The sequence below is a fragment of the Perca flavescens genome, chromosome 5, assembly GCF_004354835.1.
Source record: "Perca flavescens isolate YP-PL-M2 chromosome 5, PFLA_1.0, whole genome shotgun sequence".
NCBI classification, from domain to species: domain Eukaryota; kingdom Metazoa; phylum Chordata; class Actinopteri; order Perciformes; family Percidae; genus Perca; species Perca flavescens.
The window spans coordinates 28534089-28546260 of record NC_041335.1 but is presented as its reverse complement, the minus strand read 5'-3'; the positions used below and the strand labels follow the sequence as shown (position 1 = coordinate 28546260).

At 38.4% G+C, this 12172-nt stretch overlaps 1 protein-coding gene across 1 annotated transcript; it reads left to right on the top strand.

The window, feature by feature from the left end:
- Nucleotides 1–1517: 1517 nt before the first annotated feature.
- Nucleotides 1518–12019, top strand: lrrc74b (leucine rich repeat containing 74B). Its single transcript, XM_028579171.1, has 8 exons — nt 1518–1619; nt 4014–4146; nt 5580–5786; nt 8218–8327; nt 9954–10069; nt 10530–10608; nt 11721–11816; nt 11903–12019. Exons 1-8 carry the CDS (start codon nt 1518–1520, stop codon nt 12017–12019), a joined length of 960 nt encoding a protein of 319 aa, XP_028434972.1.
- The last annotated feature ends 153 nt before the right edge of the window (nt 12020–12172 follow it).

Here is a 12172-nt window from a genome sequence, read left to right as displayed (position 1 = left end):
CACCATCTCTAGACACGTCTGAGCACTTTCAATTGCCAAGGGGCAGGGAAATGCAGGCTCATAAATACAGGCTAAAGACCTGCTACTTTCTTTTTTTAGATTGCTCTTTTGACCTGTGTACTTGCTTGAATTTATTTAACAGAGGGTACTTGTGTCACCCTGAAAGTCTGTCTCAATTACTCTTTCATGTAGTCTAATCACAGGGTTGCACGCTCTACTGTAAATGTAAGAAATACATACAATACAGAAAGCACATTTTCAAATAAAAATACCTTTTGGATGTCCACACAAAAGTGCCTTAGAACGTGCAGTACCACTCACATGCCAAATAATGGTATTTCTGAGTATCTATTTAGTCCTGAAAATAAAATATGCAACACATCCTTTTATGGCATGACCGAGAAATGGGGTGACTGTGCTATACCTTTAGACATAAAGGGAGTGAAAGACTGCTAGAACAGCCTCTGGGGATGCGGGATAAAGACGTAGAAAGAAAGGTAAGTAGTTACAAAGACTGGGAGGACAGAGGGATACATCCACATTGATAGACTTAGTTGTCCAAAGTGTAGGTATTAGTTTTATTCTGCTGGCAGCAAATTCATCAAATCTCCCTCACCCAGGATGCCAACAACAGCCAGCTTTGAGGAGTCACGATGTCTTACTTTCTCATTCTCCACCCAGCAGAGAGCGAGCGGGGCCGAGGTCGACATGCGTGGGCCAAAGGACCAACGCTCGTGTCCTGAAGGGAATGTGCTAGACAGAGGTGAAAGAGAGGAGGAGGAGGAGGAGAATGAAGAGGAGGAGCTGGGAGGACTAGAGTGTGTGATCTCGGATGAGGACTATGATACAGATTTGGAGCTCAAAGGTAAAGAGGGGAGATAAATAGGGTGGGAAAGTTATTACATTTTATGAAAAAGGATGTGATGTTCCCTCTTATAAAAAAAAAAAAAAAAAAAAAGGTGTGGAAATGGCTTGGTGATAAATGAACCATTTTCATCCTGTTATTTTCTGTCTGAAATAATCTTTCATACCAGGCTCCAGCAGTACAAAGTATTATGACAGTGAGTCTTAACTTGATCTCGATCAGAACAGGCATTGATAAGGCAAAACCCTCCTGTCACCCCATCTGTTAATCTCTTCTCCCTTTTCCCTTTCCATCGTCTCAATCTCTAAATGATTTCAGGAGAGAAAAGCAAGACAAAACAGTAACTCCTACACGCGCCTGCCCACACATGTGAAGCTCTGTTCTGCATCTTAATGATTTCATCTCAGTCTTTGTCAGGCTTTCTTTTCAACACAAGTGAAAACCATCTGGTATGAATGAGCTCCCCTGACAGGGCCAAATCAGTCACAAGAGAGTTTTCAATATCGCATTCAAAAGATCCTCCTCCGAGGGAAAGTGCCACATCTCTCCTTTTACAAAGAGGTATTGATAGTGAACAATTCAAACAGCCAGTGTCTTTATTCATGTTGCAGATAAGAGGGAGGCATATGACCCGACTGGGCAGACGTGCTACATGGAGGCGTGTGAAGCGTTACAGGTGGTACCTGCCTCTTACTTCCTGCGCCACATGCAAAATAGCGAGCTGTCCATGATGCATCGTGGTCTGGGTCCTCAGGTACTTTAATCATAAGTTGGGGATTGTATGAAAATTATTAGAGGGTATGAATTGGGGGGACATTTATGTATTTTTGTTCTTTTGGCTAAAGGGAGGGTAGTCTGACTTTTGGTGGAGAGCAGGGGCTGGTCTTTTATGTATCCATCTGCAAGCACTGATCTGTAATCTGTGGCCAGTTCATTCCTTCAGTGAAAAACCCCACTTCTAAAGTGTTCATTGGTGGCTATAGTGAAAGTTATTATTCCGTTAACATATTAAATTGGGTGCACCATCTTACATTTATTTATGCTTTGCCTCTTTAAGTTATTAAAAGATTTACAAAGTGTACACATTTCTTCAAAGCAGCAATAATTGATCAAGTAACAAAAAATTGCCGGTGCAACACAGATGTTTTCTTACTTAATAGTTTTGGTATTTCTTAAGGTGCATAACAGTGACTAACGTTTCGATGTAGGGTTACATCTTCATCAGAGTCCTGTAAACTATTGAGTAAGAAGACTGTGTTGCACTGGCAATTTTTTGTTACTTCACACTGTTTTGTCCTGCCTTGGTTGCACTGGATTGTTGTGGTCTGCAGAAGCGCAGAGAACTCTCTTTTTTTACCAGCAATAATTTATGTTTTATACAACATTGTATCAAATGACTATGTGAAAATAATGTGACAATGTGAAAATGGTTGCTTGAATGTAGATTTATAGTGAGTGTCAGCTCATTGTTTAGCTGTCCGCCAACTTTACTGTTTTGGTTCCCTCTCATTGCTCTTATAGCATCACTTGCAGTTGCAGCAAGTTGCTGTTTTCCGTTAAACTCACTGCACCCCTGCTCAGCACCAAACAGCACAGAGACAAAGTTAGCAACTACGTGGGGAAGAGCCAGATGTTTTCCTTTAGGAATTATAGAGCCCAAAAACAAAGCTAAAAGAGAGTGAATATTGGAATTATTTTTGCGAGGTGGCCAGAAGCACTACTCCAAATGAATGATAAGGTTGCTCTGTAACTTCCAGATGTGTAAACAAGCAACTGTTTGCTAACAAGTTTGCCATATCACTAAGTTGATTGTATGTCAATATTGTGCTCAACTTGTTTCTGCTGCCCCCAAATGGCCTTCAGTTTCACTTGGGGGAAGGTATTCATATTGAACATGCTGATTTGAAAATATCTCTAAATATTTTAACTTTTTTTTGTCTCTCTAATGCTATTTTAGATTAGCCCAAACCTTTGATCAGTGGATGATTCATTAATTCAAGTCGCATTCCCCTCCGGGGGAACTGCACTGATCATGACAAAGTCGTGACAAAATAGATCATGCATGTGTATATCTTTGCGGTACACTTTTACTCCAGTTCATTATAAAGATTTTACCAGTACACATTCAAGTGGAGAGTCCTTCACGCCTTTGAAGAGAGAGAAAGCTGCTGGCATTGATTTATACTCAGAGAGAGCTCATTATGCAGATCTAAATTTTAATTGATCTCTGGGGAAACTTTCTTATTTTTTATCCTAAATGACAGTTAATGCTTTTCACCTTGTGACCCATGTAAAAGTATTTTATTATCTGGTCCTTGGTCTTGAGCATTAGACACAATATCAATATTGAGTCTACATGTTTTAGCTCTCAAATAACCCCAAATATACACAGATATATACAGATACACACTTAAACCCTATATAGCTTAATTCTAGCCCACAAGTCAATCAGATATCTTTTTAACAGTAAATGAATGTGAAATCGCTCTGTGGTTGTACATCTCTGACTGAGCAAAGAGTACATCCTCTGCAAATGTGAAAGTGCATTGCTTGGAGCTCTTAGCAACACAATTTGACATTTTAACAGGCTTCCACTGGTCCATAACGCTGTAAATGAAAGTTGTGAAAGTAAATCCATTTCTTAACAAGCTATTTCCTGAGGTTTCAGCTTCAATAACATCATTCAGACATATTAATTTGGATTTTAAATCAGTCTTCACCTGTCAATCACAGAGATTAGAAGTAAAGCAACCAAGTGCAGATTAATGGTCTTCTAACATCCTAGAGAAAGATACTCTGCATGCATTTAAACACACTATCCTCTGATGGGGCTGTTTCTGCTCTTCTTTTTTAATATCAAGTTAACATAGGGCTTTGTGCAGCCAACTTTCTCATTAGCCATGCTAGAAACTATAATTTTCATGATCTGCGAGCTTCATTTCTGACCCACGCCTCCACACAGCTCCCTTCTGCTTCATTTACCTCACACAGGTTTAATATTCCCCTCTTGCTCTCTTTCGCTTTCTGCCCACCTGCATCAGTACATCTACACTTTTAACTGGAATACAGAGAAGAAAATATACTGCAGTGAACAAACAGAAGAATTTCACTTTGAGGTGGGGGGGGGGGGTTGGTTGTGTGTTTGCAGGGCACCAAAGCACTGGCAGTTCCCCTGGTAACCAACACTTCAATACTGAGGCTGAACCTGCGAGATAATTGGATGGAAGGAATGGGCGGAGCTGCTATAGCCGAGATGTTAAAAGAAAATTGTTACATTACAGGTGGTTTTACCTCAAGTCTCAAGCATGCAGACATTTTCTCTTCCCTTTCCCTTACTCTGTCTCACCTTTTTCTAGCAAAAGTGCCACCCCTACTCCCACTCGTACACCACTCTAACCCCAATTATATGCCACATCTGAGGTCCATGTTTAATATTTGTCAGTATAATGAGCAGTTCATGAACCTATGGAGGGATCTATGGAGAATGACTCCTGTGAGTCATGCATGGCTCTTTTGTGTGGCGTTACTATTCAACTTTCAGGGGTAATCCAATTGTATGAATATGCAGGTACAGTATATCAGGCTGGTTGCCAATATATATATATATTTCTGATGCTGCAGCAGACATTAGCCAACACAGAATTTTAAAGGAAACCTAATTTTTATTTATTTCAAATAAATAAATATACAAAACACCTCCAACTCTAAAAGGTGCGAGATTAGTTAATTGTATTTCCATTACAACAAACATTGCCAGTAGCTTACTTTGTGGAGCAAATCATGCAAAAGGATGATCAGGAGAACACTGAACACAACAAAAAAATATAATATAAAAAGACAATGTTTTAAGCTAACTGCTCATGTCAGCATGCTATGCTCATCAGCATGCTACAATGCTCACGCTGACAATTCAATTCAATTCAATTCAATTCAATTTTATTTATAGTATCAAATCATAACAGAGTTATCTCGAGACACTTTACAGATAGAGTAGGTCTAGACCACACTCTATAATTTACAAAGCCCCAACAATTACAGTAATTCCCTCAAGAGCAAGCATTATAAGTGGCTATTGCAACAGTGGCGAGGAAAAACTCCCTCTTGGGAAGAAACCTCGGCAGACCCAGACTCTTGGTAGGCGGTGTCTGACGGGGCCGGTTGGGGGTGTGAAGGCGATAATAATGTTAATAATGATAACAATGCTTACATGCTGATGTTTAGCAGGTATAATGTTTACCTTGTCCACCATCTTAGTTTAATGTGTTAGCATTCTAACATTTGATAATTAGCACTAAACGCAAAGTACAGCTGAAGTTGATTCGAAGTTTTGAACCACTCAGATTTAAAATGTAGACAATATCTCCTCTCGTACGGCAATAACTGGGAGTTAGCATTTGAGAATGCTGACTAAAAATATTCACAACCTTTTGATGAAGCCAAACTTTAAACGAAAGAAAGCAAAGGAATGAGTGACCAATCATTTTGGATGCAGTCTTAACTACTTTGTAAAACACTCTTCAGTAGTAGTCAGGCCAAAACTCAAAAAGACAATTAGCAAACTTGAAGCAACTGATGGGCAGTATGCAACTATGAAACGTCTTTTGAACTGTGCAAAACTCTACTGCACTTCTTCTCTTTGGACCTTTATTGTGATCAGCTTCTCTTGCCACACACTGTCCTTTAGATAACCTGTGTATTTGTGTGTCAATCCCAGAGGTGGACCTATCCGACAACAATCTTGGGGATTATGGGACCAGGGCCATCGCTGGTATGCTTAAGGAGAACAGCACCCTGGCGAGCCTCAATCTGTCAGGAAACAATTTCACGGACCGGTCGGCTGAACACCTCGGCCCAGCACTGATAACCAACTCCAAGCTACAGCACCTCGACCTCAGCCACAACGCTCTGGGAGAGTGTGCAGGTAGCACAGCAATTAGTTATATATGGTAAAGGTCACATATTTTCTGTGAGGCCTTAGCCGTTCAAAGAATTAAACTCCCACTTTTATTAGGTTGATATTAAAGATTTTCACAGGAGATACATATTTTTACATACTTTACATTAGCAGTACCAGATAACTGAACTTCAGGACCCAGAAATGATCTGTTGCATCAATAGATAGCAAAGGACATTTAATTGGTGGTCTTGTATTTGATTGAGATCAAAATGATTTCCGGTTGCTTTTTACACTTCAGTTTAATTTGGGCCATTTCATAAAAAAAAAACACTATATGGCCAAAAGTATGTGGACACTCAAACATTACACTCATATGTGATTGTTGAGCATCTCAGGCCTGGCTCACAGTTAGCGTTCAAGTTCATCCCAAAGGTGTTGCATAGGATTGAGGTCAGGGCTCAAAGTTTAAACTTCAGATTTCTTTTTCAAATTTGGAAGCACACTCTAAAATATCATTGAATGCTACAGCATAAAGATTTCCGCTTAATAATGTCCCTTAATAAAGCACAAACATATGTGGACAGATATGCATACAGTAATAAAGACATTCACACTACTTTTGGCCATATAAATTAGACTGTGAATAAAGTAATTTCCATTGTCTCTTACCTTTTATTTCAGAATTCTGCAATTAATTGAATCAGACCTCAAATGTTTCACTTGGCCAAAATTCATAAACCTTACATCTATTTAAGATGGTAAAAGAAACAGGAAAGAAACAGAACAAAAAAAGGAAATAGAACATTTCAGATTAGCCCCATCTTTTAATTGAAATGACTAAAAAAGCCAAACTATTTATATAGCCTACTTATATGCTCTTTTGTTCACACACGAATGACCAATTTAAAACTACAAGTAGTTGTTAAAAGCAGTTGTGCAAGTAAATACAAAGTTCTTTCTTTTGTCTTATCAAATAATAAGTGAATATATATATATTAAAGCCCCATTAATTAACCAATTACAATAATGAGTGCAGAATAATTTAATGAGTGCAGAATAATTTAATATGTGCGATCACTGGTATCTATCATTATTAGATTTTTGGAAAACCATCCTCATAAAATGAGTAAGAGTTTGCAGTAATGGTGTAGCCTTATCTCGAAGCAGTCACAGGACAGCAGGCAGCAGCAGACTGCGGCATTCAAAGGTCAAGAACATTTTGCCTTCATTAAAACCTCTTTTAATTATCATGGGGATGAGCTTTGTGACAGGCACCTAGTGGAAGAATGGCAGACCAGGGTGCAATGAGCATATAATGTAGGTAATTGAAAATAAATCTGTCTGTAGGAAAGGGGACACACCACCATGTCTCATTGCCGTGTGTGCCGCTATGATTAATCCCCATATTCAATTTAATTTTCTCCACTGCTAAAATATCAAAGGACATTTTTATGCTTTTTGAGTGCACTCTTCCATATAGTAGATAGAACGTGTACCAATCAAACACTCTAACATTCATGCTATGGTTTTATTGCTTTATTTGAGCAAGCACAGTAAGGGCATCTTTTTCTTTGATTATGAACCACTGAGTGCTGTGCACATTCTTATCCTCATGATGATGATGATGATGATGATGGGGATCTTTCTCTTTAAAGCTTTAGTGCGTAACTTTTTGATATTAATGAACGTCTGTTACATTCAAGCCATTGCCAAATGAGTTGCTACAAAGCTAATTAAGACTATCAGCTGTACACAACTCTCTGTATTTCTCAGTATGGCTATGTTCAGAAGATTATGTCGTCCGGTGACTTTCGCACGCAGAAACTCGAGGGAACATAATTACTTCTTCTGAAGAGTCCATCATGTGTTTTTAATCCTCCGTGTCCTCCTTGGCTACTAGCAACTGAGTGGAGGGGTGGAGGTTGTACGCGATCACGGAAGGCTTTTATCATATGGACGCACCGACAGTAGTTGTCATTAATTAGAATTCCTCATGGGGGCGACAGAAACTACGCACTATAGCTTTAAGATCTCTGCCCCCAAGGTCCTCATTCACTTGTGCTTTTAGGCTATCATGAAACACACAATCTCACCATCTCAGTGGAATCTACTGGAGATGAGATAGGTTGCTCCCATAGAGTGTGGCAGTGGGTGTTTGATTTGAATAAGTACTTTTGATTTTGCTTTCTTACCATTAACATATCTGTCATCTGAGATTTTTCACCCTGCACCATTCTGGATGTAAATAATTTTCCAAAACCAGATTTCCACTATTTGGGAAATTGTTACAAACGCTTACAAACTGACTGATAACAATGATTTATATTCGTTTTTAACAAGTCATTGTAATTGACTGAGGATATTAGGCATTTTCTTGTTTTAACAATGAAATAATAATGGAACTTTATATTTGGTGGTACTGCCATTATTTGTTGTTATTTCTTCCTATCCTAAGGGCAAAGCCTGGGTGACTCTCTGTCAGAGAACACAGGGTTGAGATCAATAAGTCTGGCCTGGAACTGCATTCGAGGGAGAGGAGCTGTGATGTTGGCCAATGGCCTTGGGGTAATCCATCTGGAAATTTGAAGTTTGAACACTATTAGTTTTTTAACTCATGCAAGAGAAAAGAGGAAGGTAATAAAGAAAAAGGTAATACCAGGACAGTTCTTTTAGCTCATATCATATGAAGCCATCAAATAAAGAATCATACAAGTCAAATGTGTGCATATATCATGTATCAGTCATACAATGAATGACCAAAAGCATGTGGACACTAGAAAATTACATTCAATTCAATTCAATTTTATTAATAGTTTGAATCATAACAGGAGTTATCTCAGGACACTTTACAGATAGAGTAGGTTTAGGTCAAATCTAAAATTTACAAAGATCCAACAATTTCCCCTATAAATTGTGATTGTTCTCATGATATCTCATAAAGCATTGATGTCTTACAAAGAACAGCCTTTACTCTTCTGGGAATGCTTTCTACAAGCTCTTGGAACCTGGCTGCAAGAATTTTCTCCCATTCATTGATGTTGGACACTGATGTTGGGTTGTAAGGCCTGGCTCACAGTCCAATTCATGCCAAATGTTGGATGTGGTTGAGATCAGGGCTTTTTTCAGGCCAGTCAAATCCTTTAACACCAAACTCAGAAAATAATTTCTTTATGGAGCTGCCTTTGTTTAAAAAGGCCATCGTCATGTTGAAACAGGGTCTTACCCAAACTGTTGCCACAAAGTTGAAATGCAGTTTGCAATCAGGTTTAGCCTACAGCTCGAAATTTGCAGTTATTTTTGAAAAAAAATGGGAAGCAGGTTTTTCATTATAGTCTAGCCTATCGTTTTTTTGTGTGACAATTACAAGCAGATTTAGTTTGCTCCACTTCTGTACAGGTATTTTTCCTAATGTAACTTGTAACCACACTAGATTATGCGGGTACAAGCCCCTTGCCTTTGGAAGTAGTCTAACGCTCTGTAGTAAGCTAGTTAGCTAGGTATGCTAACGGTTGCAGTTCAGAGTGCAGACAAACACACAGTCTAATCCATTCCTTACATGTTTTGCTGTTGTATTTTATGTTTTGTAAGGCTTAAAGGAAAGGCACTATCCTCCAAACTCTATAGGTGCAAAGAATTGCTCTTACAGCAAATGATCAATGGGCTATGGTAAATATTTTGGACAGGCCATGGATGATTTCCAGAATAAGGATTAGAAAGTTAGTAAAGTGCACTGTAAAAAAAGAAAGTCATTATATATTCTGGTCATACTGTTTTGAATGTGTAAACAAAACTTGTATAGCCAAAAAGTTTAATAGTATGATTCAGTTATGCTGGTTGATACTGTGTATCATAACCTGGCTAACTTGCTTATTCTGTTTTGTGAAACATCCCCTTGGCCAGGTATTCATTAAGCATCTCACAGCAGAGAGACTATGTAGAAGCATCTCTTCCTTCCCTATCTTAATGGCCAAGATGGTCAAGAGAACCCTGATCAGTGAGATGCACTGACAGGTTTGATTTACAGTAGGTCCTTAGAGGCCGATTACATCAGGATCTATACTGCTTCTCTCTCACTTTAAATCAAGGTCTTTTTTTGGTTTCAGTTAATCATGTTATAGACTTTTTCACTTGTTCAAGTGTTAACTGTTAATGCATTTATTTACCAAAGACACATTCTTTTCTGTTGTTTAGGGAAACATTTTCCTCAGAACAGTGGATCTGTCTTTTAATGGCTTTGGTAAAGAAGGAGCCATTGCTTTAGGACAGGCTCTGAAAGAGAACACCGTTTTGGAGGAGTTGAATGTCAGGTATGAGCTTTTGTTATCTTGGTATCTGGTAATCAGATTATTTTACTGTAGCTGAATTAAATAGGGCAGATGTTGCAAGTTGAGTTCAGATCATTCTTTCATAAGTCACAAATGAGAGCAAATTACATGTTTTACCTTGTTTGGAAACTGTGAGGCAAAACCAACACAAAATATTCTTTAGGCGACTCTTGATGAGATCAACTTGTTCTACCAGATTTGTAGTTTTACTAATACATCTTAAACAGAGGTTACTTTTTTAAAGAGAGCCTACAACCATTAACCAAGTTCAAGTAATTCAGTTTCTTCTGCCTTTCTATAAACTTCTCAAGCAAAACAAAGCTTGCCTCACATCTTCCAGACATTTGTGCTACATGGATGAATAATGGCATTTAAAAAAATAACACTTTATGATTGCTTCCCTCCCTTTTTCTTTGTTCTCTCCATTTGTTTCTCGCCACAGTAGCAACAGAATACCCCCTGAAGGAGCTATCCACCTAGCCATGGGCATCAAAGTAAACAAGACAATCAAATCCCTGAATGTAAGCTGTTGAAAGATTGGTTCTAGCTTCAAAAACAATGGGGGGCATCAGTGGATAAAATGGGATGAATAAATGGATCACTGTACTTTGTTTTAATGTCAGCACCCAAGCAGAGTTCCAAGGGACTCATCTTATCTGTCTGAAACAAATTAGTGATCGAAAGGAAGTTATGGTGAAGACACTGAAATTGAATTAAAATCTGAGCATTTAATAATATTGATGACGTGCACTCTTGAATTGAAAACGGAGTTTGGGTGTTTGGTGAAATATATACTGTAAGTCTGAAAACATACTATGAACAGCTACATTTAGGCAGTTGAAGATTTAAAAATGTGATCAGTTAGTTCAAGTTTTAATTATATCCAATTTAGATCTGCATTAATAGCAGCTAATTGCTGAAATTATCCTTTTTTTTATTATTCTTTTTCTTCTGCTTCTAGTCTATTTCTACTTGTTTGGTTTATTTGATATGAACAACAGGCCTAAACATTAATGTATGTTTGTGGATTGTGCCAGAATTCAGCCCCGAATGGCTAGCTTTCATTTTGAGCTGCAGGTCAGTTAAAGAAATAGTTCGACATTATGGGAAAATACACGTATTTCTTTCTGAAACACGCTTACTTGACATGACGGTAGAAAAGAAGATCAATACCATTCTTAGCATGTACACTAAATATGAAGCTACCGCTAGCAGCCAGTTAGCTTAGCTTAGCATAAAGACTGGAAATAAAAGGGAAGCAGCTAACCTGGCTCTGTTTAACAGTTATAAAATCCACCTACTAGCACCTCTAAAGTTCACAAATTAACACACTATATATCGTTTGTTTAATCCATACACAAATTTAACTGTAAAACTGAGACTACTTCTTAGCTCTGATCAGTTGCTAGGCAACCAGCGAAGACTACAGGAAGTTACTAATCCCAGCAAAGAAATAGCCCAGCGTATTATTCCTTTGAAAGGAGGATTATTTTGGGCTGGAAATTTATTTTGAACACAATAATAACCTCAACTTATTTCAACACCTTCTTATCTGCAGTACAATCACAGTAAAGACCCCTATCTGTGGCAATTTTGCTATATTCTTACATTTCTAATATTTCTCTTTGGCCAGATGGGTCGGAACCCCATCCAAAATGCTGGGTGCTATGGGATTCTCAAGTCTGTACAGGAAAACCCAGATTCAGCCATGGAGGAATTAATCTTTACGGTAACTTACACATATTTCTCGTCAATGAGACTTTCTGAGAATCTTTCTCTTTTTTAAACGTATTTACCATTATCGCTCTCTTCTAGGACATCACAGTGAACCAGGATTTTGAAGATTTGTACACGGCAGTGAAAGAAATGTTCCCTGCGCTTACAGTAAATCGTGGGGGCAGAGTTGGCGCATTCAAAAAAGCAAAAGCTTGAAAAGTGCTACTGTAATTGCTGTACTTTATGCCAGGAAAGATGGAAGGAGTCTTGTCAAAGCCCTGTGGACGTTTTCGACAGATGAACCAAAGGATGGATGCGTGCAAGGATATCATTTGAGATGAGAGCCACAAGTGCATATTCCTCAATGAA

Excerpts from the sequence above, each read along its gene's own strand:
- lrrc74b (XM_028579171.1), top strand. The coding sequence starts at position 1,518 with ATGGAGGCGTGTGAAGCGTTACAGGTGGTACCTGCCTCTTACTTCCTG. Across the intron at positions 4,147-5,579 it reads AGAAAATTGTTACATTACAG|AGGTGGACCTATCCGACAAC; the intron begins GTGGTTTTACCT and ends TGTCAATCCCAG. Across the intron at positions 10,609-11,720 it reads AGACAATCAAATCCCTGAAT|ATGGGTCGGAACCCCATCCA; the intron begins GTAAGCTGTTGA and ends CTCTTTGGCCAG.